This window comes from Alternaria triticimaculans (genome assembly GCF_023758025.1).
Source record: "Alternaria triticimaculans strain BMP 0046 chromosome Unknown scaffold_9, whole genome shotgun sequence".
Lineage (NCBI taxonomy): Eukaryota > Fungi > Ascomycota > Dothideomycetes > Pleosporales > Pleosporaceae > Alternaria > Alternaria triticimaculans.
The window spans coordinates 548764-576176 of NW_026055966.1; the positions used below are offsets into that span (position 1 = coordinate 548764).

General features: G+C 53.6%; 12 protein-coding genes across 12 annotated transcripts; 8 read left to right on the top strand and 4 right to left on the bottom strand.

Annotated features, from left to right (window-relative positions):
• Positions 1-200: 200 nt before the first annotated feature.
• Positions 201-6022, bottom strand: J4E78_006620 (uncharacterized protein; the record flags this gene model as incomplete). The annotated part of the gene is made up of 5 exons (XM_049367230.1): positions 201-2836; positions 3723-5248; positions 5306-5680; positions 5729-5841; positions 5903-6022. 5 exons carry the CDS (start codon positions 6020-6022, stop codon positions 201-203), a joined length of 4770 nt encoding a protein of 1589 aa, XP_049220977.1.
• Positions 6023-6374: 352 nt separating this feature from the next.
• Positions 6375-7395, top strand: NUO31 (NADH-ubiquinone oxidoreductase 30.4 kDa subunit, mitochondrial; the record flags this gene model as incomplete). The annotated part of the gene is made up of 4 exons (XM_049367231.1): positions 6375-6521; positions 6573-6706; positions 6755-7286; positions 7339-7395. The coding sequence occupies 4 exons, from the start codon at positions 6375-6377 to the stop codon at positions 7393-7395; spliced, it is 870 nt and encodes a 289-aa protein (XP_049220978.1).
• Positions 7396-8209: 814 nt separating this feature from the next.
• Positions 8210-8851, top strand: J4E78_006622 (uncharacterized protein; the record flags this gene model as incomplete). Its single annotated transcript, XM_049367232.1, has 1 exon — positions 8210-8851. The coding sequence occupies one exon, from the start codon at positions 8210-8212 to the stop codon at positions 8849-8851; it is 642 nt and encodes a 213-aa protein (XP_049220979.1).
• Positions 8852-9302: 451 nt separating this feature from the next.
• Positions 9303-10228, top strand: J4E78_006623 (uncharacterized protein; the record flags this gene model as incomplete). Its single annotated transcript, XM_049367233.1, has 2 exons — positions 9303-9617; positions 9674-10228. The coding sequence occupies 2 exons, from the start codon at positions 9303-9305 to the stop codon at positions 10226-10228; spliced, it is 870 nt and encodes a 289-aa protein (XP_049220980.1).
• A 349-nt stretch (positions 10229-10577) lies between these two features.
• Positions 10578-12025, top strand: J4E78_006624 (uncharacterized protein; the record flags this gene model as incomplete). Its single annotated transcript, XM_049367234.1, has 3 exons — positions 10578-10647; positions 10877-11134; positions 11739-12025. 3 exons carry the CDS (start codon positions 10578-10580, stop codon positions 12023-12025), a joined length of 615 nt encoding a protein of 204 aa, XP_049220981.1.
• Positions 12026-13046: 1021 nt separating this feature from the next.
• J4E78_006625 (uncharacterized protein) lies at positions 13047-13640 on the top strand (the record flags this gene model as incomplete). The annotated part of the gene is made up of 2 exons (XM_049367235.1): positions 13047-13095; positions 13312-13640. 2 exons carry the CDS (start codon positions 13047-13049, stop codon positions 13638-13640), a joined length of 378 nt encoding a protein of 125 aa, XP_049220982.1.
• Positions 13641-13745: 105 nt separating this feature from the next.
• Positions 13746-15000, bottom strand: J4E78_006626 (uncharacterized protein; the record flags this gene model as incomplete). Its single annotated transcript, XM_049367236.1, has 2 exons — positions 13746-14453; positions 14518-15000. The coding sequence occupies 2 exons, from the start codon at positions 14998-15000 to the stop codon at positions 13746-13748; spliced, it is 1191 nt and encodes a 396-aa protein (XP_049220983.1).
• Positions 15001-17140: 2140 nt separating this feature from the next.
• Positions 17141-18652, top strand: J4E78_006627 (uncharacterized protein; the record flags this gene model as incomplete). The annotated part of the gene is made up of 1 exon (XM_049367237.1): positions 17141-18652. One exon carries the CDS (start codon positions 17141-17143, stop codon positions 18650-18652), a length of 1512 nt encoding a protein of 503 aa, XP_049220984.1.
• Positions 18653-19482: 830 nt separating this feature from the next.
• J4E78_006628 (uncharacterized protein) lies at positions 19483-21013 on the top strand (the record flags this gene model as incomplete). The annotated part of the gene is made up of 2 exons (XM_049367238.1): positions 19483-19926; positions 19976-21013. The coding sequence occupies 2 exons, from the start codon at positions 19483-19485 to the stop codon at positions 21011-21013; spliced, it is 1482 nt and encodes a 493-aa protein (XP_049220985.1).
• A 1981-nt stretch (positions 21014-22994) lies between these two features.
• J4E78_006629 (uncharacterized protein) lies at positions 22995-23358 on the top strand (the record flags this gene model as incomplete). Its single annotated transcript, XM_049367239.1, has 2 exons — positions 22995-23181; positions 23240-23358. 2 exons carry the CDS (start codon positions 22995-22997, stop codon positions 23356-23358), a joined length of 306 nt encoding a protein of 101 aa, XP_049220986.1.
• Positions 23359-23994: 636 nt separating this feature from the next.
• On the bottom strand, positions 23995-24619 carry UBC15 (Ubiquitin-conjugating enzyme E2 15; the record flags this gene model as incomplete). The annotated part of the gene is made up of 3 exons (XM_049367240.1): positions 23995-24251; positions 24311-24403; positions 24460-24619. 3 exons carry the CDS (start codon positions 24617-24619, stop codon positions 23995-23997), a joined length of 510 nt encoding a protein of 169 aa, XP_049220987.1.
• A 941-nt stretch (positions 24620-25560) lies between these two features.
• Positions 25561-26778, bottom strand: J4E78_006631 (uncharacterized protein; the record flags this gene model as incomplete). The annotated part of the gene is made up of 2 exons (XM_049367241.1): positions 25561-26289; positions 26338-26778. 2 exons carry the CDS (start codon positions 26776-26778, stop codon positions 25561-25563), a joined length of 1170 nt encoding a protein of 389 aa, XP_049220988.1.
• Between the last annotated feature and the right edge of the window lie 635 nt (positions 26779-27413).

Here is a 27413-nt window from a genome sequence, read left to right on the forward strand (position 1 = left end):
TTCATCCCTTTTCACACGCCAGCCGTGAGGAATACGAGCAAGCTAAATCCGTCGCGCATACACGGATGTCACAGTATCAGCACTTCTGCTACCAAAATAACGATCTGGATTCAGTGATAGCTGCTAAGCATATCGTCTATCGGAACCTCCTACCACCTATGCTATACCTACTGGGGATTCCCATCAACCCTACACCACCACTACTTTCCTACGCCAGTCGCGAGCTTCTTGTTCTTCTTGATCAGCGCGTTGAGTTTCTTCTCCAACACATCGTGCTCTCTCCTCGCCGCATGCATCGCTTGCTCCGCCTCTTCCATGGTCAGCACACTACCTCTTCCTCTCCTTGTGTTGCCATATCCACCCATTCCAGCTGTCGTCTCAATCGCGTTCATCAATCCCTGCATATCCAGTCCGCTTCCACCGCCATTTCCAAAAGTTATGTTGCCGTTGCCGTCAAGGCCGAACTCTTGTGAAGACTGGTAGCCAAGTCCAGCACCCACGAGCGCTTCGAGACCCTGCACAAACACGCCGCCAAGCCTGTCAGCCGCCATCAATCCCATGCCGTCTATCTCTGTGCTTCCTACCGCTCCTCCCTCAACCACTGCTTTGGCCGCTTTGGCTAGTCGGTTCGAGTTGACAGAAATGTTCGCTGTTCCGGCGCCAGGTGCGCCACCAACAGCCGCCATCTCGGGACGTGGCTGGTTTGGCGGTGGGTTGTCCGTCTTCGGGAGAACGTATTGATTTAGGTAAGCGCCGGCATCTGCGGGTGTTTGCTGCTGTTGTGGGGGAGGGACCTGGGGCATGGACGCGTCCTGGCCTTGTACCGGTGGCAAGGGAAGGTTCGTCGAACCTAGAAGTCCTGAGGAATTGTCCAGTCGCGGCATCTGCTGTCCGCCGTTGGTGTTCAGCTTCTTACCTGCCTCCTTGAGTGCAGTGGCGATAGCTGGGAGGACGTCATTTGAATGCGCTGAAGTAGTCATACTGTGACCGTGTGCATTTTGCTTACGAGGGTGGAAGCGAGCATGGCCTTTGAGCTCCTCGATATGCTTCTCAAGCTCAAGTGCCTTGTTCTCAAGCTCCTCAGTCAACCCCCAGAAGAACTTGCCGTTGGGTGTAATCAGAGTCCTGGAGTCTGGCTTTGCATCCTGACTGTTCAGACGTACTGGCTTCTTCTTCGCAAGCGCCTCGAGGTCGGCTTGTGAAAAGTGCAGCTTCAGGTCCGGAGGTGTAGATACATTGCTATTCTGAGTAGAGCGGGTAGCATGAGCAAGTGACGAAGACAGCGGTTTGAAGAACTCAAGGGTCGATGCAAGGAGCTCGCCCGTACGCTGCAAGTCAGCCATGATCGACTGAGCTGAATGATCCCGCTTTTCCTTGGGCTGTTCGGGCTCCGGCTCCGGTTCAGGCGTTGCTGTTGCCGAGATCTTCGCTGACGAGACTCTCCGTGAGGCCACTGTCGGCACTTCAGGTTGTTCTTCTTCAACAGTAGCTGGCTTGGGCGAGGCTGGCTGACTCTTGAAGGCAGCGGCAATAGGTTTGGCGTTTGTTGTCGGCTTTTTGGCTTTTTTCTTGCGCCCAATGATGGGAGCTTGCATTACCTCAACATCGGACTTGTTGTCTTCCAGTATTTCTTCTTCTATCTGCTTCTTTCGCTCTTGTCTATCCTTCTTGGCTTGTGACTTTGTCTTCTTCCTAACAGGCGCAGTCCCGACCTTACCGCCGATCGGAGGCGGTGAGCTGGCCCTTGAAAATGATGTAGAGGTAACTGAAGCAGTGTCCGATATCATTTCGCTTGGCGTGCCTGGTATATTGACGGAAGCGATACTCGCTTGCCTAGATCGAAGCTTGTCGACCGTTGGGATCTGAGGCAAGGACGGTTGTGATGCCGCCGAAACAGGCGGTGGCACTTCTGTCTTTGGTGTTGCGACGACACGCAAAGTCCTCGGCGCACCCGCGCGCTTGATTGGCGATCCAGTCACCGCTGCGGCGGGACTTGGAGGCACAGAACCAGCTGATGTCGTTGGCACAGAACGATTGCTTTTTGCCTGAGAGTCTGTCTTAGATGAGGTTGGAGCTGGAGAGCCAGCTTCAACCGGCAATTTAGTTGCTGCTTGAATATCGAGTTTGCCAGGAGGCTGTCGCTTGGTCGAAGCTGGAGGTGTCGCAGTCGCCGCAGGAGTGCGCGCTGTCTCTTTCTGTGGCTCTCTCTTTGGGGTGGTCTGAACTGCAGCTTGAGTTTTCTTAGAAGCGCCCTTCGATTTTGGCGTGTCCTTGCTGATCGTTTCCGCCATCGACTTCTTGGCGTCTGGTGTGGACTTCGGTGTCTGCAAAACATCCTCTTTAACTGCTTTGGACGCCTCTCTAGGTGTGGGTTCCTTGGGTGTCTGTGGAACAACAACTGCTTCCCTGGTCGTTGTTCTTGAGGGCGTCGTAGGCGCAGGTGAAGGCTTGGAGACAGTGGTCGCGGTAGTTGCTGCTGCAGGAGTTGCAGGTCCAGTAGTCTCAGCTTTCTGCTTGCCCTTGGTATTCTTGTTAGGAGTTGAGTTGGGAAGCGGCGTGGCAGGTACAACAGGCACGGCCGGTATAATGGTCGAAGATGTAGTACGGGACATTGGTCGAGATCCAGCACGCGAACGTGACTCTTCAAGTACTGCTTTGGGAATTGCTGGTACTGTGAAGCCAGGGGGTATAGTAGGAGTCGATCGGCGAGGATGCTCGAAGAATTGGCCGCTTAGTGGAGTGCTTGGAGCGGGCCGTGTTGGCTCATTGTCGCTGTCGTTAACAAGTGCATCGACGTTGATAGATGCCTGTTCCTCTACACTCAAGGATCCATCATCTGCAATACTACGTCAGCACTAGAATCTTCAAAGTGTAAATTGACAAAAGCGAGGTCATGATCTAAGTACGGCGGCCGCCAGACGATGGTCAGGATGGGTTGACAAAAGCGTAAGGTACATCATGTTGCAAAGTCGTCTCTCGAACATCTTCGTCACTTGGTGGGCAAGAAAACAGTGAACAGGCCATCTCTCTATTAGAAAGTAAGCATGCCGACATGATGCGGCAGGAGGGGTAGTTACGTACATGCGATGGCCATGACGAAGACGACGAGAGAAGCCAACCTTTGCAGCGGCAGACAGCGCAATCCACCAAATCATAAAAGAAAATGAAAAGAAACGAGAAGGTATAGGTGCCGTGAAGACATGCCGGGGCCATATGCTTTGACAAAATCCGTGCAGTCCAATCATAACGCCAGGCGATCCAGTGTCGAAGCACTGAATATGTGCCGATGCATTCGCCGTAAATCCGAAACGCCATGCAGCCATCATTGAAGTAAAGTACTGAGACAAAATGTCAAGCCGCTAGGCCGACCCGAGTGCAGAATGAAAGTGACTACCATCGTCCAGCGCCGCCGTAGTTGTTGTTGGAATAGAGCGAAGAGAAACCACCTTGGCCTTGACCATACAAGCCCTGCCCGGCCATTCCGCCTTGGTGCAGCCTCGCCTGCAAGATACTCGGGTCTTGGACATCGGCAAGACCGCCACCCCCAGAGGAGGAAGTGTTGGCATGCCTATGCTTCTTGCCCTTTTTCTTGGATTTCTGCGAACCAGACTCCTGGTAAGCTCCAGGCGAAGGTCCATAAGGGAAGCTGAGGAGGCCAGGGGCAGGGGCAGGTGTGGAAGTTGAAGGATGTTGATTAAGGAAAGAAGGAAACATTGACTCACGCTTTCCAGCATCAGCTAACCTGGCACCGCCGTCCATGTTACGGCTGCGGAGCAGGTCCTGATACATGGCATCATTGTTGTTCCTTGCCGTTGCGCCAGCCCCATAAGGTAGACCACCAGTAGCGAAACCGTGGCCTTGACCGAACATGCCAGTCCCGCTGACCGGGGGTGTACCAGTAGGCTTAAGTCCTGGAGGGGGTCCCTGCACGTTGGTGAAGAACTGTCCACTCAACTGCTGATGCTGAGACATCGGGTTGAATTGGTTGGCGTTCTTGGGCATCATCGAGTTTTGCTGGCTCATCAACTTCTGGTTCGCGACAGGCTGCACATTCGCGGAAGCGGAAGCGCTGTCGTTGGCGAAGCTGAAGCGTGAAGTGTGCCTGGTATGGCCAGAAGCATTGTGCTGTTGAGGCTGCTGAGCACTCGGCATGTTGTTCAGAATGCCCGTGGCTTGGGTGCCAGACTTGAAATTGGAGAGCAACAGCTGCTGTTGTTGCTGAGGTGTAAGGCCTCTGTTACTCAATCCCAGGCTACTGAAGTCCTCGGCCAATGGCGTGTTCTGCCCGAAAAGGCTGCCTCCGAAACCTTGCTGACCAGGTGGTGCAATCGCGTGTTGATTGAGGTGGTTGGTATTTGTCTCGGGACCGTCTTCAGGCTCTCCGCCTAGCTGCAAGCTGCCGCCAGCCGTTGCTTCGTTGTCTTCACGCTCAGCAGCCGGGGCTTGTTGGGACGCTGCCTTTGCTACAGCTACAGCTTCCGCTTCCGCCTCGCGCTGCAATGCCAGTTCCTTCTCCTTCTTTTCTTTGATGGCACGACGCTTAGCACCGCCATTGGGATCCAGTAGTTGAGGGAACTCGGTGACAGCTTTCAGTTCTTCCTCCGACAAAACGGCGCTCGAGAAGACGAACTTAAAGTCTGGCGAGCAGATGACCTTCAGTAAATCGTGAATACCATTGTCGCGGGGCTTCGGAGGGCGGGCGGCGGGTGCGGGGGTCGGAGCAGGCGGCGGGGTGGCAGCCTTCGATGCTTGTGCAGCCTTCTCCTTTTCCCTCTCTTTCTCCTTTTCTTTTTCTTTTTCTTTGTCCTTGCCCTTCTTCTTTGGTGGCTCAGCTGCCTTCGATGGTTTGGGTGGTTGCGCGGGAACAGCGTTCGTGACCATTGGACTGGCGTTGTTCGAAGCGACCGTGGATCGGCTGGCTCGGCGTTCCAGCAACGCCTTACTTCCCCAGCTAGCGGTTGCAGGCAAACCGGGTGCCTCATGTATCGAGCTCGACGTATCGGTACTATCCTGTCGATGCATCGGGATCGCGGCAGCGACAGCGGGACCCTGGTGGGCGGGGGGCGCGGCTCGAGACGTAGACGATTGTGACGGTTGTTGCGTCTGGATTGAGTTCATCATGGAGAGATCTTGGCGAGTGAAGCTGTCGTTATCTTCGCCGGGTTCGTGCAAGAACATGCAATTGCGGTTATTGCAGGTCTCGCCGCGGAGGTACGCTGAGCAGTACTTCGTAGTACCAAATTGAGCCCTGCAAGAAACGTGAGCTTGTTACATGACACGTGTGCATGGATCGAGGTTCACATACCTCAATGTCCTCTCGCCATTCTGAGAACCGTCGACAGCATTGATGCACTTCTCTGCATCTTCCTTGCGAGCAAATGTTACATAAACACCCACCGACTGTTGATGCTGCGCGTTCTCCTTGGCTTTGCTGACGACAATCTTGAGGATCTTGCCGTACTGGCCGAAATAGTCGTCTCCACGAAGAGTCTTGAGCAGTTCGTCTTCGCGTATCGTCGGCGTGAGACCGGTCACGTATACGAGGTTCTTCTGGACGACACGCAGACCCGACAGATGCTTGCGGCTGAGAGAGTCGGCTTCGGCCTTTTGTGCTTCCTTCTGCCGTATCTGCGCGTTCTTTTTGGCCTTTTGCGCGATGAGCTGCTTGTGTTGTGCCATCCTGGGTAGTGTCAGATGTGTTTAGAGATGGAAGGTGCAGGGGACCCACTCTTCGGGGGAGATGGTCTTCCACTCGATCGTGGAGTCATCGTAGGGGCGGCGGCAGGCGGGACACAGGCCGTTCATGGTCGTCTTGATGTTGTTGTAGCAGAACTGACATATCTGGCACGTGGGTCAGCATGGGACTCGAGATGGTTCACCGAGTTTTGGCACAGAGGCGTACTTGGTAGCCGCATGGGCAGGGGCGGAAGTTCCTGTCCGAGAGGTCGAACTCTTCGACACAGAGCGGGCAGCACTCCTCCTCGTCATCGTCGACGAACTGGTCCTGCTGCAGTCGAGACATGGTGTGTGTGGTTGCGATGTGTTGTTGAGAGCGGGTGGCGCTCAAAGTAGAGAAACGTGGGGTGAGACGAGACCTGGGGGTCGGGACGAGAGGTCAGTAAGGAAACCGCGGAAGTACAAATAAACGCCGGCCGGAGTGTCGCTGTCGCTGGAAGAGGGATCCACAGGAGGTGATGGGGGTTAAGAGGCTGCACCTGCGCGATGGCACACCAGGTTCCGCTTAACGCTAGCGACTTACATAAGCGCGCATTTGCGGGTGGGAGCTGCGAACTCGACGACGTCGACGACATCACCACCCGCAGTCGCCCTCACCTGCTACATCGCGTAGCCTCACCACTCTCTCACCGCACACAATGGCCATGCGGCTAGCTGTAGGCCGGCCATTGGGCGCCGCCGTCCGCGCCTCGGGCTCCTCCCGCCATGCAGTTCGCACCTTTGCCTCCACGGCTCTCCGGGCAAAGGAAGTCGCGGGTCCCGAATCGGAAACGCCAAACATGAGGGTGCGCATGTCACATGATATGGCGAAGACGTGGTTTCTAATGTGATCGCAGTTTGCCCCCCGCGACGAGACCGTTACGCTCAAGCGCGCGATCGTGAACCCGGCCGACCACTACAAAGAGAAGGGCGAGGCTCTGCACAAGTATGGCCAGTACATCATGTCATGTCTGCCCAAATACGTCCAGCAGTATGTCAATTCACACCTGGGAGTAACTACCGTCTGACCCTACCCAAGGTTCTCCGTCTGGAAGGATGAGTTGACCATCTACGTCCCGCCCGCCGGCATCATCCCCACCTTTACCTTCCTCAAGTACCACACCGCCGCAGAGTACACACAAATCTCAGATATCACCGCCGTCGACTACCCCACCAAGGACCAGCGTTTCGAGGTCGTCTACAACATGCTCAGCATCCGTCATAACTCGCGCCTGAGGGTCAAGACGTACGCGGATGAGGCCACTCCAGTACCCAGTCTATGCGATCTCTACGATGGTGCCAACTGGTACGAACGTGAGGTCTACGATCTATTTGGTGTCTTCTTCGTTGGACACCCGGATCTGAGGCGTATCATGACCGACTACGGTTTCGACGGCCACCCACTGCGAAAGGACTTCCCCATGACTGGATACACTGAGATCCGATACGACGAGGAGAAGAAGAGGATTGTCGTAGAACCCCTGGAGATGACACAGGCTTTCAGGAACTTCCGTGGTGGTTCATCAGCCTGGGAGCAGGTCGGTCCTGGTGACGATCTCAAGCCGGAGAACGTAAGCTATCCTGCATCCTACTCTCTCGACGCAGCCTCTGACATGCACGCAGTTCAAGCTCCCAACGCCAAAGCCAGAGCCTCCCAAAGAGGGAGAGCAAAAGAAATAGAAGGCTTAGAGCATTTGGATTGTATATACCTGCGAATGAATGTGATTGTACAACATCCGATGGCCCACAACGAATACCCGCTGCTGTGATGATTTGCTCGGTGTAGTTGCTTCACTTGTCGGCGCTTTTGAGTCTGCACATCCAGATTGCACGTCGGAGTAAGATTCACAAGACTTTCAGATGGAATCAGCCATGCTAGGCACAGGTCCGACTACTGCAGCGCGATCGCGTCTCGTATTTCGTATTTGAAGTTTCGATGCTCATGCCAAGCAGATCTCGCATTTCCCCGCCCAATCAGGGAAGCGCCTAGCACTGCACCTTCCTCCGTCAGTTCCCACTTGTCGGGTAAACACCGGTAACCGCTACAACATCTTGCATGATCTGCCGTAGTATGGCTTGATGTGTAAGACGAACCACCACAGCTACCCATCGGAAGTCGAACCTCGCACGTTCTCACCCGGAACAGTACCCCGCTTTCCCCGTCTGCATCACAAGATGCCGACATCCCAGGATGAAAAGGCTTCGGGGTAATCTCCTTTGGTAACCTGAGTGGGCTCTTGAGCATGGGGACCTCCACCGCCATCACAATTATCAAGCTGTATCAAACCGACGTTCTACCGTACTTCCGACTTCCAGCCAATCGCATGCGTTACCATACTCTCGCAGTAATCGCCGTCGTCACACCTGTAGAGCTGTCTTGCATCACTGTGCCAAGGTATAAATACAATCAGGATTCCATAGATTAACATGCATCATCAAGATGAAGTCCTCCATTCTCTCTTTCCTCGCAGCTACAGCCACAGCCGCAGTCACCATGTCCAACACGACTACCACAACCATCAAGCCTTTCAGCCTCTCGGCTCCACCAAACACTGACATCTGGCGCAAGCCTCCCATGCACAACGCCTTCAATGCATCGACCTACCCAGAGCAGCTCCCAAGCTTCACTCTGAAGAACTTCCAGCGAGCGCAGCTGTCGTTCGAGCTTCCACCGTCTGACCAACTCCGCCAATACGACCAAGCTGGCCTCTTGCTACATGTCACCAAGCCAGGTGTTCCAGACAACCAAACCAAATGGATCAAGACTGGTATCGAGTTCTACTACGGAAAGCCGTATGTGGCGACCGTGGGCTGTGATGCTTGGGCTGACTGGTCACTTACACCCATGCCTGAGTTCAAGAACGGTACTATGCCCGGCGCCACCATTGAGGCGAGAAGGGAGAGCGATGCGCTCGGCAATAGTCTTTGGATTTACTGGATCATCAAGGACGAGGCTGGCAAGGAGGTCAGCAGGCAGCCGTTGAGAGAGGTCACCTGGGTGCTTGCGGAGGAGTATGAGCGATGGAGCGTGAGTATCGCAGGATACGTTTGTCGCCCGACCACGGCAGGTGGCGATGGGATGCTTGAGGCAGAGTTCAAGGACGGTCTGGAGATTGAGACTCTCAATCACGTGTAAGGGGAGAGTGCGAGATTGGCGTTTGTTATGGTACGTGATTTCGTCACCTGGGGTTGCGATAGTACCTGACAGCAAACAGTAGATGGTGTATAAGTCGCAGTGACGCGTTGATAGCCAGTAAATATCATCGTTTACTTCCATATATACGAACTTCCCCGCATGTATCTTGCTCAATAGGGCTATCAGATCCATATCTTACGACTGTAGTGAGCACAATATGACCCAAGTCTGCTTCCAGGAGAGTCAAGTGAGCAATCACTGGCTCCTGAAAAGGGTCAGCCGAGCGTAAGCGACGGTTTCTCTCATTCATTGAGCAAAGCAAACTCACTGCGCCTGCCTAGAGAGCACTGACCTCTAGGCTATATATCCTCATCGATTCTAATATCTTGATCTACACTCCCTCTTCGATAAGATTAGCTATCTAATTCAATATCCTCTACGATTCCCGACCATGGTCAACGTCCAACTATACTGCCCTTCCACGAAGAAGACCGTCGAGGAGTTCTTTGTCTCCCCATTCACGACCCTCGAGCAATTCCTCCCAAGTGTACGACTTGCCCTCAACCTCAAGTACGCAGCGATCTACACCACCGAGGCCAAACCGATCACGGAACCAAGCACTCTTCAAGAAGACCAGCGGGTACTAGTAGCGGCCAGCGCCACGGAGGTTATGCTACCCCATTCGCCATCCGAGTGGGTGTTGTACGATGGCGAGGAGGGCGACGATGTCGACCCAAACGTCGAGTGTTATGGCCTTGGGTGGGTTGTAAGTTTACAATGGCCTTTATCAACGACAAAGCAAAGTTATTGACTAGGATGTAGGAATTATGTGATCTCGACAAGTGCCTACACATAACCAGCCTGAACAAGCAGAAGCCGACAACTCGCAACAGGATGCGCATCACGCGCGAGTACAAGCTTGTTGAGGCCGACATCGACGCCTTGGACTCTACAACCTCGACTACTTCCAGTGTTGCCGAAGACGAGGACCACATCGAGAAGTGTTGGGGCGTCGCTGTCGAGCAATTCTTGCCTACGTCGATGAAGCCCGCCGCCGCAAAGTCCAGCTCGAAGTCATGCGATCCTTCCACACTGGCTGTCCTTAGTATCCTGGCAGGCTTCACTCAAGGTCAATCTCGTCTCGTCCTCGAAGTTCTCGAAGAGGCTGTCGCCCTTCGGACGGAAGAGGATCAGGGTAACGACAAAGATCCCATTTTGCGAAAAGACGATGTGCTTAGCGCGATTAATATCATTTACGAGCGCGCTGAAGCCCTTCCAGCCAAGCTCATCAAAGGCAAGGGCGCGAAAGGAAAGGGAAAGGGGAAGAGGAGGCCTTCGAAGGGCACTCCGAAGAAGCTTGGCGCTATGTCGAGTTGAGTGAAGTGATGGATGGACGAGGCGGCTACAAGACGGGTCTAGTGTTTACATGGAGTTACTTGAGCGAGCGAGGATATACCCGGAGTGTTTTGAAAGTGAAATTAGAGATGGGAAGTCTTACCCAGGCGGATATATTGGGTTTGTACGGTATGCATGAGCAATGGGAGATACCTATGTAGCTGGGATGACTGTGTACGGAACATGATTGCAATGGATCTATCAAGTTTGTATTTGTCTACCAACTGCCTTCATTACTAACAAGCAGAGGCATCAGGATATGTATACTTATATCTTCCGATACCTCCCCTCTCACATCTTCCACATTCCACCTCACCTACACGCCCAAAGAATGTCAGGACTACCACCACCAAGTGCAAAACCAGCAAACGCGCAAGTTACAGAAGAACCTGCCATCTCTAGTATGTTCAACTCCAAAGCTATTTCCCAATCAAACCGTACCAGTCATCTAATCAAGCAGGTCAATGGCTTCTAGACAAACTCAAGAAGAAGTCCCGTGAAGACAGAGAAGATTGTACATTCAATATCCAGCTCACTCTCTTTCCACCATTCATACCCCCGAACTTACCACTCTATATCCTCATACCCCAACCCCTCAACCCTTCTAGACTATCCTAACGCCACCCACAGACCTCCGTATCCTCCGCTTCCACGTCAAAGAAAGCGCCGCAGAGAATGCATTGCAACAAGCACGCAACACCACAATTTCCGAATTTGTGCTACAGAAACTTCAGAAACTTGAAGGTGAACATCCGGAACACGATGTCGATGCGGCGAGGGAGTATGAGAGAATGACGAGGTGGAAGCTAATAATTGAGAAGGCTGTCAGTGATGCTAAGCATGAGGGGTTGGTGGAGTTGGTGAGGAGGATTGAGGAGCTGATTGAGGGTGATGCAGATGGACAGGCTGGGGTTTGATGATGCGGGTTTGTGACGGTCACGGGGCGAAAGACGAGACTGTTAAAACGACGATCGAAATGACATGGGGTCTGCATACCGCTTGCCTTGGTAAATCCACGTAGCGAGGAGTAAGCAGCAAAGCCCATCGAATCCATCGAGTTTGTAGCTGTGTACCAAGCACCTCAGGTACTAACAAATAATTGTCACCGATACAAGCATGACCACATATATCAGCGTCAGATTCTTTCCAACATCCTTACTCCATCTGCTGCACACCTAGAAGACAGCATCCCGAACGCATCGCTCAAGTATCTTCAAACAATTTGATCAGCATGGCCGAACAAGAACAGCCACCAGGCCCGCAAATCTACATGTCCCAAGGGGATAAGTTCTCTAGTAACGAAGCCCCCAAAGTCCCTTCTTGGAAAAGTCAACGACTTGCTAACTCGATACCATGAAGCGGTGACGGAATACCTAGATTTCCTCCAAACCCAATCACGACGTCCTAAAGAAGAATGTACGTACACCCCACACCCCAGACGGGCTCCTTCTCTGCAACCGTCACTCACGTGTACATTTTGACACTTGTATAGGCCTGACCGTCCTGAAGAAGTCCATTGACAAGAGCGTGAGACGTGTAGCTGAACATCGTGAACGCGACGAATTAGTCATAGAACTCGCTCAGTCAGGGTTCGAGGCTATGGAAGAAGGAGAAGAACGAAAGCGCGCGGTGGAGAAGCACGAGTTTAAGATGAAGAAGAGAATGTTCGAGTCGTTGGTGGACGCTGCCATGCATGACGGCTTACAGAAGTTGACCGGTGCGGTCGAGGAAATCGTGCGGAATCATGTGCCGAATGAGGCCGATGCTCATCAATCGTAGATGGAGAGGGTTGGCTAGGTTTGTAGTTTGCGTGCTCTTTGTCCCAGGGCATTGATGTAGTCGATAGCAAGCACACTCCTGGTATAAATCCTAACGGTGCGGTGCTCGTTCACTCACAATCTTTATTATTCTTCTCCCGATCCTCTCTTACTCACACACAAACTCATTTCAGACCTTCCTATCCCAAAAGGGCTTCCAAAGAACCGCCGACGGCTATGTCAAGTCAAAGGCCCTTAAGCCCACCCAGTCGTTCGAATGTGACCAGTAAGTACAACCACAACGTCCTTCTCCAAGGAGCAAGTAGCAGGTCTAACGAATTACAATGAAACAAGCTCATGGTTTACTCTGCCGCTTCCCCAGATATCTTCCCAAGACCGGGAGGAATGTATGTACCTAGCTCTCCTCCCTTTACCTCCTCACACCTGAGTATTCTGCTCCAACTCAGACTAATCTACACGTTACTATAACAAAATACCATCCCATGTATTCTGACACATATCCAGACGTCCGCACCCTCCAATCCCATGTCCACGATAGCCTTGTGGCTATAGATTCATTAAGATGCGCTGATGGTGTACCCCGGGCAAGAACTCGCGTTGAAGACCTGGAGGAGCAATTGAAGCGTGCGCAGGAGCATCTAGAGGAAGAGAAACGACGGGTGATGTTTGAGAAGGCAGTCCATGATGCTAAGCACGAAGGCTTGGTGGCGCTGCTTAGCAAGGTTGAGAACACCTTATGGGGATAATGCGAAGAGTGGATACTATCACGAGCGTAAGCTATAGCTACAACATCGAAGGATACGACGTCCATCGGGTTTGTGGTTTGTCGACTTACTGATTGTCCTGTGAACCGACAGGATATCTAGCAAACTGCACGCGGCCTATACATTCATGATACTACGCTCTCTTCTTAGCAGTTTCCCAGATCCGTCTCCCTTCTACCAATCTGTTATTGCACCTTAACCCACCAAACTACTTTCCACATCTCCATCCCAAGACCCTCTCCATAAACCGAAACCAAAATGTCCGACGACGAAGAAGCTCCACTCCCGGCAACCATCGAGATCAATAGTAGGCAACCTTCCCTCCCCCCTCTTGCAGAACCGCTACCCTAGCCATAAGAAAGTACCAGCTAACCAGCCCCTCCTCAACAGCATCATGGTTTCTATCCAAACTCCCACAGCTATCGCATGAAGATAGACACGAATGTAAGTAACCATCGCCATGCTACCTACGTATTCCAACACAGCCAAAACACGCTACTAATCCAACCTAATCCTTACACAGACAACGCCGTTCTCATCCGTAACATCGAAACCATGATGCAAGAGTTGGGATTGCCCGACCCTGATCACCACGCCGCCAATGTGAACGCCGATGCTGAAGTCGTGGCAGCAAGGAGATCAGTTGCGCAAGCGAAGGAGCTGCTGAAGCTTGCGGAGGAACGTTTCCATCGTGTGCATGATATATCCATTGCTCTGGGTCAGGAGAAGGGTAGGAAGATTAGAGCCTTCCGTATGCTGCTGAAGAAGATTAGAGAGGCTATGCGAGAGGAGGGGTGGACAGATCTTGGGGAGGCAAGTGAAGAAGAGGCTGACAGCTCTGATAGTAGCTGATTTCCAGGCTGTAAAAGAACCTGATGATATGTAGATTTGGTAGATGATGCCTTACATGTTACTTACACCCCAGACCCACCCATCTCATTCCTGGTCTTCATCCCTTTACGCCGCCTGCGCAGCCCTCAACCCCCCTCTCTGTCCCGCATTCCGGCTCCTGACCTCAGTCTGCCCAACCTCCAAATGCGTGCCTGCCCTGCTCTTCTCTAGCGACACCGCCGCCCGATCAGTCACTTCGATATAATCCTTCGCATCACGCTCGACCGCACCAGGAGTAGAGACGTGAATACCCTCAACGAGAACCTTCTCATCATCCGGTATCTCCAGTGTAGTTTCCTTAATTTCTGGACCTTGTGTCTTTGTGCCGAAGGGCGGGTCGAAGCGTTTCCGCAGCGTTTCGATCATCTTGCCGAACCAGAACCAGTTCAGGCCGTTGAGAATGATGTTGGAGGCGAGATAGGCGGTTATGAGCCAGAGAGGGACGGTTTGGCCTTCAGCGAATCGAAGGATGTCGTGCTTGAAGCCGGCGTTGTGCAGGGTGGTGTTTTGCGATAGCTTTCCAACGTCTGGGTCCGAGTGTGTGTATGCGCCGGCAGCGTAGGCGTGGTAGACGTCGGTGAAGACGCGGATGGAGTTGTAGGAGCCCCACACGATACGGCAGGAGAAGAAGGTGCATAGCAGGATTATGCCGTTGACGAGCTGGATGGTGGTGCCGGTCATGTTAAGCTTATCGCAGAACCAGTGGATGTTTAGGAAGGGCGAGGAGAGTTCGTAGAGGATAAAGGTGCACGCGTAGTAGTTCACGAAGGGACGCTGTCACACGATCAGTACTCCGAATAGCTCCCATGTGCTCTGGGAAGCACCGTGGTCTACTTACGAAACCCAGCGAGAATACGCAGAGGGCACAGATAGCATGGAACAGCATGCCGGTACCGAATGCCTTGACATTCTGCAGCGTGATGACCAAGTCCCACAGGAAGTAGCCTCCTGCCATAGCTTGGATCAAGCCAGACGCTCCAGTGTATCCATGCACGCGCTCCGTCGAGTCCATCTGATTCAGCTCCTTATCCGTCCACATGACCCATAGCGCCATTCCGCAGACCAGCGTGCTCTGCACAAATGACACGATGTGCACATCCCAGTTGAGCTTGGTTCGCGCGGTGAAGTTGGCGTATATCCGCGGGAAGAAGAAGCGTGAGATGGCGGGGGCGCCGTAGCTGAAGATAATCTGGTAGAACGTGAAGGCTATCGCGACTTCGTGGAAGTGCAGCGGCAGCGACTTCATGTTGAGGAAGTCGGCGACGGGCTGTACATATTTGACCAGGCTCTCCGGCGGCGCGAAAGGGAACGGGTCGTGCATTGTGGCAGTCGGGTGTGGGGTGCAGCAGACGCGGAGGTAGGTGGAGGTGGAGGTGCGAGGAGTGATGTCAGGGCGGTAAGAGTTGCACGCGAGCAGGAGCGATGGTCCCTTCTTATGCAGGGAAGCAGCGGAGGGGCGTTCGGCAGGAAGGCAGAGCAAGAGCGGTTTTATACTCGGGTAGATACGAAGATCCAAGGCCGCGGCGGCACAATGATGCACGCCGCTCGAGGATGCCTGGGAAAAGGTGCGGATGACGACCAAGCTTGGTGCAGTCCCTTGTTCTAAGCCGAGATGCGATTAGCGAGCCGAGGACCCATCGCCCTGCGCCAGAGGCACACGACAGATTTCATGTCCACCGGGTCATTTTTGTGGAATGCTAAATCACTGCCACGGGACCACGTCATGTTGGATGCTGTTGGATGTGTTTGGGTGCAGTGCACCGCCACTAGAGGCGTCATGCCGTGACAAATCTCACCCTCTTCGGACGCCGCATCACCGCATACAATGAAGAAGTTGAACATTTGTTAGGAACAAATAGCTCAGAGGTTTTCGTTGACTTGGCTAACTTTCGTTGTATAATAAAGTAGACTGCAGTGCAGCTGCTCCGCGTTTTCCTCGTAGAGATGGTAGGGGGTATCTTAAAGCAATAACGTGATGATGATGATGAAGACGCCGCGCTCAAAGCCCATCAAGTCTGACGTTCTGATTGTGCCAGCAGTTTATGCATTTATCCGCCTTTAATCTCGCAGCGTATGCTACGAGGAACATCTCTGCAACGTACGATGTTCTCTCGATTCTATCGAGAAGGAAGTAGAAGTCCTGCAAACTCCTATAGCTAATGATCCGATTGCTGTGACAGAGTATATTTGCCGGGTGGGCGGTGAACTGGCTCTGTTGTGCGGCCGATACAGGTGAGTTGAAGAGGGCATTCATGCGTCTAGCCTCTTCCATGGAAGATACCGGCGGCGTAGGTAGCCCATAAAGATAGTCCGGCTGAGCAGACGCATGATCATGTGATGCCATGTTGTTTGGTCCTGTCCATCCTCCTGTGTTTCCTCCGGGTAGGAGAGTACCTGCTGCTCTGTTTCCGGCCAGCCCTCTTTCCATGTCCAACTGTGAACCAATCCACAATGACCACACAGCTTCTGTCAAGTTGTCATGTGTAGGTACAACGTTAAAAGCGAACCCCATCTCGTGCTCGTTGTTGAAAGGATAGTATCTGTTGGTCTGGCTATGCCTCCCACCAGGGAAATAGTCTTGGTAACTGACAGTGGCATTTGAAACGCCGAGTTCGTCGTTGACCTGCTTGTTGAAGTATGCGTTGCGATGCTTCTCACTCATCGACACCAGTCCTTCTTCCCACATAAGTCGCTCAGCGACTAGGAAAAGTTTACGCACGTGGGCATGCGCCTCACGCTTCCCTCTGCAGATGGGGCAACAGTAGAATGGCATGTACTGAAGGTTTGGAGTTTGCGTGGCATGTGCCTTCAATCCTGGTAATGGATATGGAATGAAGTCTTGACGCGGGAATGGTAAAGTCGCGGACTGTCCTTGGCCCCGACTCGTACTTGTTCTGCGCCTTCCCTCAGTTTCAGCAATAGAGCCATTTTCGAAGCAGATGTTGGAGTCTTCCGGGTCGGCCAGAGGGTCGCATGCCGGGTCAATTGGGCGATTGCCAGGATTGGAAGTCATGGTGAGTAAGTCGTAGGAGAGAGGCCAAGAGAACTCATGATTTACACAGGTCTGTCAGGCAGGCTTTTACACTCTTATTCGAAGCCCTGACCCAACATGAGGATGTATTACGAGTACTTGCGAGTGTCTCACTGGGGCTTTAGAGGGTCACCGCGGTACCGTGGTCGTGAGCGGGTTAAGGTGGGAGGACAGGCGAATAGACATTCTGCCCTCAGATACTGTTGAATTTACGCGTAGACTTGACATCTTAATCGTCTGGCTGATCCTCAACAGACACATCCTGCGAATAGTACACTGGTGTGAGGCGGAGTGAGAGAATGCGGGGAGGTTTCGTGACGCGACTTACGCGACCGACGGCTGCGTGCAGGGATCAAGGATGCTCAAAAGTTAGGAAGGCGCGAAAGCGGGACACAGCAAGAGATCCGACTGCATTTCTCATGTCACAACCATGAAAGCTGTCCGACCATCTTTCCGCGCCAATGCAACATGTCAGAGGCAAATCTTCTGCAGCAACTTAACGTCATATCGGACGAGTTCAATACCACGACGAGCATACACACGACCCGCATTCGCACCGAAACCCACCATCGACATCAAACACATCCGACAGAACCCAGGACTATATGAGCAGAATTGCATAGACCGCAACTATGCCGCACACAGCAAATCGTCATGGCGGATCATAGAGCTGCACGAGCGTTGGCTCGCACTCCAGCAAAGCAGTCGCGACCTACGAGAGCGCAACAATCGCATACGGGCAACTCTAGCTAGGACAGCATCCCGCGCTAAGGACGCCGACGGCAAGCCAGTAGCCTTGAGAGAGGGGTTGATCAGCGATGCAAAGGCATTGAAGGCGGAGTTGAGCTCTATCGAGGCACAAGAATCAGAGATCCAGGAAGAAATAGAAGGGCTGGCGCAGGATCTACCCAACTTGAGCAGTACATGCACGCCCGTCGGCACCGAAGCAGATGTACTCGGCTACATCAACGAGTCCTCGAAATCACAAAATCGCAAGTCGCACGTCGACATTGGGCAGGAATTGGGGATACTCGACTTCTCGGGCTCAGCGCAGACTTCGGGCTGGGGCTGGTACTTTCTGGTCGGAGACGGTGCAATGCTAGAACAGGCACTGGTACAGTACGCCCTAGGGGTCGCTAGAAGGAAAGGATGGAAAGCAGTCGCACCTCCATCATTGGTGTACTCGCACATTGCATCTGCATGCGGGTTCCAACCGCGGGATCAAAACGGGGAGCAACAAATTTATGCTATCGAGCAGTCGGAGAAGGACAGGGCGAAGCCGCAACTCGCTCTTGCCGGAACTGCAGAGATACCGCTTGCTGGTATGAAGGCCAATCAGACCCTAGAAGAAGCGGAGCTGCCGCTCAAGGCGGTCGGCGTGAGCAGATGCTACCGTGCAGAAGCTGGCGCAAGAGGAGCCGACACAAAGGGATTGTACCGTGTTCACGAGTTCACCAAGGTTGAGATGTTCGCCTGGACAACGCCCGATAACATGGGAGAAGATCACTTCACCACTCCAACGGCACCGAGCTCAGAGTCAATCTTTGACGAGATGCTGTCGATCCAAAAGGAGATACTAGAAGCACTTGGGCTGCACTGCCGCATCCTGGAAATGCCCACAACCGACCTCGGTGCCAGCGCGACGCGGAAAATCGACATTGAAGCCTTCTTCCCATCCCGAGAGAAAGACGAAGGATGGGGCGAGGTGACATCATCGTCCATGTGCACAGACTACCAGAGCCGACGACTACAGACTCGCATGCGCGTCAAGGGAGGCAAACTAGAGTTCCCGTACACGCTCAACGGAACAGCACTTGCTGTGCCCAGAGTCCTCGCGGCCATTTTGGAGAACCACTGGAACGAACAGGACAGCACGGTCACAATACCAGAGGTGCTGCGACCGTTCATGGGTGGGCAGAAAAAGATACAGGCGGAACGTTGATGGTGTGAAGAAGTACTGTACGATATGTATCATGTATCTAGACTATGATGTCAGGTGGTTGGGTGTTACTGGTGCCGCAACTAGATGCGCGACACCACTCAAGAAACATGCAGTCAACACATCCCATGGCCACAGCCGTCTACAAAGTACAAAACCACGCTGCTCGCCCCCTGCATTAACTATCAAAGCTTCGGACCGTCAGATGCTTGCACTCCCCTGTTTTGGCCGCGACATCCCAGCTGGCCACCATCGAGGCTGACTCTGCGCTTGGCCCGGTTATGGCCGGCGATTGGCGCACAGCCTCCAACCTGTTCGAGCTGGGTCCCAGGGTGCATACGACCAGGTGCATATTGGATAGCGGTCATGTGAACAACCGCCACAGCCACTGCTGTCCGCTGCTGCACGGCTCCTGAAACATTTTGTCAAGACTGCACATGCGTCGCAAAGCAGCAGAGTCTACCCTGTCGCGCTGAACCGGTTCTGGGCCAAGGTCCACCTTTGGCGCCATCGCATTCGAGGTGGGGTGGTTAGCGGGCCATTCTCGTCTACGGCCTACGCACCAGCCTCTCCAGGGCTCACCAGCATCAACAACCCGGCCGCCCACCACCAGCCTGCCTGCACCGCGAGCTGCACCGCTGCGTGCAACCACCGCACCACGCAGCTTTGTTGCTGTCGCCACCTGCCCCCGCCCTCGCAGCGTCACCCGCCTCCAGCCATCCGCGAGCCGTCGCAATATTGTTGGAACGCATCATTGTCGCAAACCACTCCTTCGGCCACCCCGAGCACCACAACACCAGACCCGGACTGCGAGATAGCAGACGTCGCGGCGCATGGTTTCCTACCCAGACTCGGCGAGTGCAGAGCGCTCACTGCCCATACGGCGTCCCTCGTCGGTTGTGTCGCACTCGTCGCGCGCATCCACCGTCCGCAGACATCGCCAGCACCGCTCCAATGTGGGCGGCTCGTCGCTAGCACCCCAGAATGAGTTCCCCGTGTTCACGCATACCGGCGACGTCGAGATCGTCATCAGCAATGGGCGGAAGGAAATGCGTTATCTGCTGCACAAGTTGATTCTGACGCAGTGCTCGGGCTTCTTCGAGGCTGGCACGAGCGATGAGTGGGCGACTGCTGGTGATGTGACCAACGCCGGGCCCAGCAACGGCACCGCCCTGTCGAGGATACCATCAGGATCACGACCCGAGCAGAAGCGGAAATGGAGGTACGAGATGGATTGGGGCAGCGGCGATGACGACCTGCCCATGCTTGTGCAGAAGGTGTGTTTGTTTACCGTCCGCGACGGCGACCATGCTAATGAGAGTACAGAAGAACCAGCCTACCATGTTTGGCGGCGACCCAAGTCCACCCGTGCAACCGCCTACTGCGCGCAACAAACCTGCCGCACCGCAGTCAGGCTTCTTCCGCAGCATGGCCAACTTCTCCACCCTCCACGTGCCCGCGACAGCCACCCCTGAGACCGACCCCGACGACGACACGTTCCGAGACTACGACAACCTGTTCCGCATCTTCTACAACTACCCTCCCACGCTCGACTCTCTCAACATCGCGAATGCCTACGTAGAGTGCAAATCGCTCCTGCAGCTCGCCGACATGTACGACGCGCTTGGCGTCATCGGACCACGCGTAGACCATCATCTGCTGCGTTTTCAAGGCCGGCTATGGAAGCAGATTGCGAAATACCCACCGAGCTACCTCAAACTTGGCTACATGGCACGGAGTAAAGCCATCTTCGCCGAAGCCATGGTGCATGTTGTCGGACAGTGGCCACAAGGCATCAATCAGCTACGCGGCCAGATCGCTGAGCCCGTCATCGAGCTGATAGAAGACAAAGTCGACGAGATGGACGAGCTCAAGGCCAAGATTGAAGTCAAGCTCTTCCGCCTATCCCTCACAACTAGTCGCGGCGAGCGTGTGAGCCCATCGAGCAACTGGCTGGACTGGATAGCAGTCTCGCTATTCCGACAATGGCTCGCCGAGAACACCACGCCACCCCCGGCCCCAATCCTCAAATCGCCACGACCCCAGAACTCGAGAGACGGTGCGCCGCTGCCACCTCCACCAGTCTTCAACACCGGCCGCATATTCCGCTTGCTCGGCCAGGCTGGCTCAAGTTACCTCAACCACGACGAATGCAAGCGCTTCCTGCGACTGAACCCCGACCACTACAATCGCGACAACCTGAAGCGCTTCGAACGCAGAATCGAAGAGATCAAGGTCAAAGCCAAAGACGCAGTGAAGCCGCTGATGCGCAATTTCCTCGAGCTCGACCTACGAGAGGGCGGACTTCCCTATTTGACATGCACAAGAATCGATCCGCAAGACTTCCCATGGGATGACATATAAGACTGGAGGAAGGAAACGACTACATTGATAACACACACCCACTCGCTTCGACGTTTATGGATTGGCAGCAATCTGGCGCTCTTTTTGATCTATCTGGCTTTTTTGGTTTTGTTACGAATGCGGGATGTTTTTGGCGCCTGATACCCTAGGATGTTTACATGTAAATACGCCGTTGTTGTTCTTTTTTTCGCTATTCCCTCCCCCGATTTCCTTGACGATTTGATGATGTGGGAGAGATATAGATGTGTATGTATGTAGAAAGAGAGATGGTAATTATCGTGTGTAAGAGAAGGAAGAAAAGAGGAGAGGGCATATGCTGGCCGTGTGCTTTCTTCTTCTTTTATCTCTCTATTGGGGCAGATGAAGAGACAAGATGAGATAATCGACATTTCCACATTTCTCCACTTTCCTCGTGATATCCCCTATTCCCTGTTCGTTGTCTTACACTGCCGAGCCAATATCCCCCTTTCATGTGCGTGTGGGTAGTGATCGTCCCTCGGTTCTCATATCCAGTACTCCACACCTGCACCCTACAGGCTCGAAATACACACTACCATAATTTCTTCTTTCGGTCCCTGGATCTCAGAGATAAGTGTAGCATGCGGTACGTACTGCACCCGGGCATCCGAACGAGATAGGCTCAGGGCGGAAGGCTTGTAGCTATCTGCCGTCATGATCGACGCTGCAGCCGCGCCAAGCCGTGGTAGCGTGTGGGGGCTGGTGACGCGATACGGTGGGTACGGGTGAGGATGGAGAGATAGGGCGGAGGGATGGGGATTGTTTTACGGAATTCTGGAGCTGACATTGATGGAATCGATGGGTTGATTGGAAGTGTTAGTGCTGGTATTGGTGAGTGGGGAAGATCGCCGAGGTGACTGGATCGTTGATCGTTGCGAGCTTGTCACAGAGATTGGAAGATGCCCAGGTGTGGAAGATAACGTGGCTAACATCAATGACAGGCATGCCAGATCTGTCTGTCGGGTTGTGGGTGTTTCTGGGGCTGAAAATGCAGGTACCGTTTCAAATTGTGAAGGCATCGAAGGAGATCACTACCTGGCCATCTCTGCCATGACCTTAACCACCGAATCTCACATACAAGACCTTAACTACCTACAACTCCACTGCACACTTTGATTTACAGCGATCATTCGGGACAGAACCAAACGAACAACCCCCCGATAACATTACCCCTAATCACTACCAAACATTTCCAAGAACCTCGATTACCCTCCTAGTTCTCGCCGACGGCCCAAACTCCCACAAGCATTGCTTATGCTAGGCATATGTCGAAAGCAGGAGCTTATCAGATCTACACGTCGCTTCGTCCCCTAGCTCCCTGCGCAACACTAAACACCAAAGCACTACCCTGCCGTTCATCAGGTCCCCACATATGTCGTTGCCTTTTCTGCACGGTAGCGCAGGGTAGATGACCGAACAGAGAGGAACCCTTCACCCAAAACGGCGTGACGTATCTGCTTGTAGACTGCGTGGCGTACGGGGAGGTAGATTGGGCGTACCTTGGCGGATGGGGATCGTCACTGGGTATCTAAGCCTCATGGAGATCGGCGTGGTGGCTGATAGCTGGTCGTGGATTACAGACTGTGAACAATCAGAGACAGGCCTAAATGGTCGGCGAGCATTGGGTAGTTTGTGGGATGTAATGACGAAAAAGAGATGGGGAGGAGGAGATTGGGGATATTGATCGACGTGTCGAGGTCTTGGACGTGGGAGGATGGGATGGGATCGAGCAAGATCGAGTATCGTACGAAAGTAGTGTAGGCAGTGTAGCACAAGGGGGCAAGGCAAAGAAGGGCATCATGGGCAAAGGAATCATCTCCGCCATTTCGTTCACCAGAGATATATAAGCACAAGGCTTCTCCCTCCAGAACAGACTCATCATCACAACAGTTCCATTTCATCATCTACAACACCTTCACAAGACTACCACAACCCAACCAACCCAACCCACCAAACCACCAAAATGCAGTTCACCATCTTCACCCTCACCGCTCTCCTGAGCCTCACCTCCGCCGCCGCAGTCACCAAGCGTTTCCCGTACGCTGCCACCTCCGTCCAGGCTCGTCAGAGCGAGATCTGCGGTGGCCTCGCCACGCCATTGTGCTGCCAGACTGATGTCCTTGGTGTTGCTAACTTGAACTGCGCGAACGGTACGTATTCTGCATATCACGAAGCATGAAAAAGGATTTTACTAACAAGTGGTTACAGCGGGCGCCGGAATCGAAACAACAGAGGACTTCCAAGCTGCCTGCGCTGAGGACGGAACGACGGCTCAGTGCTGCATTGTGCCTCTCGGTGCTGATGGTCTGCTTTGCACTGCTGCTTAAGCTGTCTCCGACTTCAATACAAAGGTGTATTCGGGCATGCTAGATCTGCTGCTGTAGCAGTGAACCATCCAAAGATGTGGATGTATATGAGTAGTGGACGAGACATCGCTGAGATGTAGTGCAAGGGGGTTTACTGTTCTTGTTGTCACTACCTACCACTCCTTTAGGCGGGACAGTTTATTTGTAGATATATTTGAAGGCGGAGGATTGATAGGAAGAGAGATGTGTATGATACAATGAGAAATCTGTTTTCCTAAGCTATATCTTAAACCTCGCCTCGTGAATTCGCTTCGAGACCCTGTTTACTTACTGAGATTCTTCTGCTGGTCGAATGATGACTCCCAATGTAACTCCCGGTTCGATGAGTCCAAAACCACTTACTCATCACAGAGTCCGCAAAGCCTGTGATGAAGCACCAGAACAGATTCCGACTCTTGCTACGATCCGACAACACCAATACCATCAACAAACTCACAGAAGAAGTTATCATATGCATTCAAGCCTCCCTGAGAACAGTCAAAAACACCGCCATGCAAGCCATGACACAATCAGATAATCGCCTACCCAAATACCCGTCCGCGCTTATGCTATCACAAAAGACACTTGCCTCCCTCCCTCTCACCCTAATCATCCACCTCACTCATAATCCAAGCTATCCCTCACACACTTCCTCACCCTCTTCTTAAACTCGGGCGCATTATCCCTCCACAAGCTCGCCGCCTCCACATTCGCTGGGCTCTCATCGTTCGGGCTAGACAGCATGGAAATAACTGATAGAAGAATTGTTTCGGGTGTTTGGACGGGCGACCAGCGTTCTGCGGCGGATTCGTAGCCGTACTTGTCTTCTTCGGGTGGGTGGAGGATTGAGATGCATACTTCGCCGTTTTGGTAGACTGGGATGTGTTAGTTATGCGATTCGAGCTATGAGGGGTTTATGAGGAACGAGACGTACTGTTAGGGTGGAAGATGGGTGTCTCGAAGCGCATCTTTGGTGGGAGGAGTGGGTATTCGCTGGGGAAGGTGAGGCGCGCGCGGAAGAAACCTCCTGTCTGGTGTTAGCACTGAAGCTGTAACCTCTGAAGACCATGTCTGGGTCTGTACCTCCGTAGAACTTTGTGTCATCGTCGATCATCAGCATCACCTCCCACTCGAACACATTGTTGTCCACCAAACCGCAGCTTATGCCCGATATACTCTTGTCGTTTTGCATTTGCTTGAGTTGACGAGCCAGCAGCCCCGCTGCCGCAGACGACGAAGCCATAGTACCCTTCTCTTCGCGTATGTGTATGTGAAGTGGCTCGAAGTCGAACCCTCGGTATGCGCAGAGAGATCGGGAACGGGTGGGGGAACGCAGCCGAAAAGACGGTTATAACAGCTGCGACGCAGAGATTGCACACGTTCTACAGCGATCCGGATGCAGTTGTTCTTGCGTGAGGGAAGTTTTGTGTGCGCCGGTTCTGTTGCGGAAAGAGGGTAGGTGGAGATTCCAGAGGCGCGTTCGGGCGCAGGACGTGGAGGGCTCTTAACGGCGGGTGTGGCGGGGCAAGCTGCGGGCGATCGGCAGGGGGCTCGCTGGCAGTCGTGGGTAGGGGATTACTGGCTGGATGGGAGTATGCGCAAGAGTCAGAGTGTCTCCGTGAGTCTTGTTAGTGAGCGTGAGTGAGCGTGATCATATATGAAGAAGCAAGTCTGCGGCATGCTCCAATGGCCGCGTCGCATGTGGCGGTATGCGCCAAGTCGAATACCGCTTTGCAGGGGTCCTTCAGGGTATTCAGGCCTTCCCGTTTGCGTCTGCTCTGCATTGAGGACGGGTGCTTGCCGATAGTCAGCCCTAAAGGCGTGTGGGAGAGCTGCATTTGGTGCTTGGTAGATGAGCAACGTGAGAATTTGGACCTCGGCTTGAAACTCGATAAGCCCTACGACGCCTTCACACCAAAGTAGCTTCTGTGGCTGCAAGGAAGATCACTATTTGCTTATACAGGCATACCGCTTCATGTCCCCATCTACTCGCCCAATACCCGTCCATCTCCGTCTGCCCAGTTCCCATTACGTCCCAGAACGCCGTCGTAACTATGACAGATGCGATGCCACTCCCCGAGGACCCGTATCTAGGGTATCATTTGATCCAAAGGGGATATAGATTGGAAATAGCAAGACTCTAGAAGAGACAAAACGTAAAATCGTACATGTTGGGAGCTTTGATTAGCCGAAGATCCGGAGAAAGCCCCATAGCCCGGCTCCGCAAAGCACGGGGATGGTGAGATTGTCGTCCCAGCCAAAAACATCGATCGCTTCACTGGCACTGGCGATGATGCCAGACGCCAGAGACATGGCGCCCAACGCCCAGTATCCGGTAAGGGATGCTTGCTTCACGGAGAGAGCAAAAGTTTCCCGCGCCTGGGGAGGGAGCGTCAGGGCGCCTTGGAATGCAAAAGCGTATTCGCCGTGATTGTACTCTGAGTAGAGAGGACCTAGCCAGCCCCACCATACGGCTGCTGTGATAACACCCGTCACGCACGCCGCGATGGAACCCGCAAGACTCTTGCCTTTCCTGACTCTGGGCGTGAGGTGGCCCCAGAGCCTGCCGAAAGTCGAAGCAGCAGTATCGCACCAACTTAGTAGTAAGATGCTCATGACTGCTATGTCTTTCGGGCAAAAGCGCATGACTATCCATGCGCCCAGAAGGTAGGAGATGACGCCGTTGTACCCATCTACTTCTGACTCGCGCATGAAGGCACCGAGGCAGCGGATGTAGAAGCGGTTGACTTGCCAGTAGCGGTGTCGGATGACGTCGGCGAGCGCGATGGGTATCAGCATGGTGAGGAGGACATTGTGTATTTGTGACGTTTGCGTGCCGGTGCAGTAGAGGAAGATGGTCAGGAAGCCGATAGAGACATGGAGGATCTTGCGCGGAATCTCATGTCGGTGAATCTATCGACGTCAGTGATGAGCTTGCGAAATCACCATGTGTGTACTCACGAATGACCGCCATTTCTGGTGAATAGGGATCAAGCCTAGAGGACTAGGACTCCTGCTCATCTCCCTCCAGTAGTTCTTGTTTGCTTGCGCGGGTGACAGGTGGCCGTTTGAAGTGTTGCCAGGCAGCGCGAGGTCCTTCTTCATGCCTCCGTTCATCTGCCTACGACTTGTCAGGCCGCTCATCCTCCGCCGTCCCACGCCTCCATCCAGGATAGGACTCCGACTTCTAGCGTTCCGGCTCCTTGCTCGAGCCCTGCTGTCGGGGTCTGATCCTGAGTCCTCATCGATAGGCGGGGGTGACGTAACCCGTTGTTTGCGCGTCGAAGAGCGCGTCACAGGGCCGAAATAGCCATCTTTCGTACTGCCCGCCTCCGATGGCGTTGGTGACGGCGAGATCACACGCGGCGTGTTGGGGATCTGGTATTGGCGTGAAGACTCCATGGCTACGCGCCAGCAGGTAGGAAAGTAAGGGAAAGTAGGAGCCCGGATGACGCCGGAGAGAGTAGAGTGGGCCCTGGCACAGAGTAGGGCGATGTTTACCAGCAGGGACTGGCGATCCGAGGGTTGAGAATAAAGGTAATGAGGCTGGGTTGGCGCGTCACAGCTAACATGTGGGAGGGCGGCACTTAGGGTGGCCTCGACATTGATGTCAGCATCAGGCGTGATCAGAGGCTCATGGCCCGCGGATTCGTCCGGGCAGCGCGCATCGTTTAGGGAGGCAGAAGATGCCACAGTGCGTGCAGGCGACAGCAGCGGTCGTCTTATTTGTTATAGGCGGGTGAACAGGGAATGGGTCGGAGCGTGACGGCTGTAATCTTGCTGCATGAGCCTGGGAAATTTGGTCTCAGGGCTACGCATGTATGATCCGGTCTCGCGAATGCGCCTATGATCAGCGTGGCGGCGGATCAGTCTTGGCGATGCGATCAGGTTCGAGAAAGGAGACACGGTGGCAGTGTGTCATTGCAGGCTCGCGAACTGGATGCATCATGTTTTGAGTAATCAAGCTTTTGTCAGATGCGCTCGAAGCAGTGACAGTTCCACATGTGACGACCCCGCGTGCTCTCGAGTGTACCTGC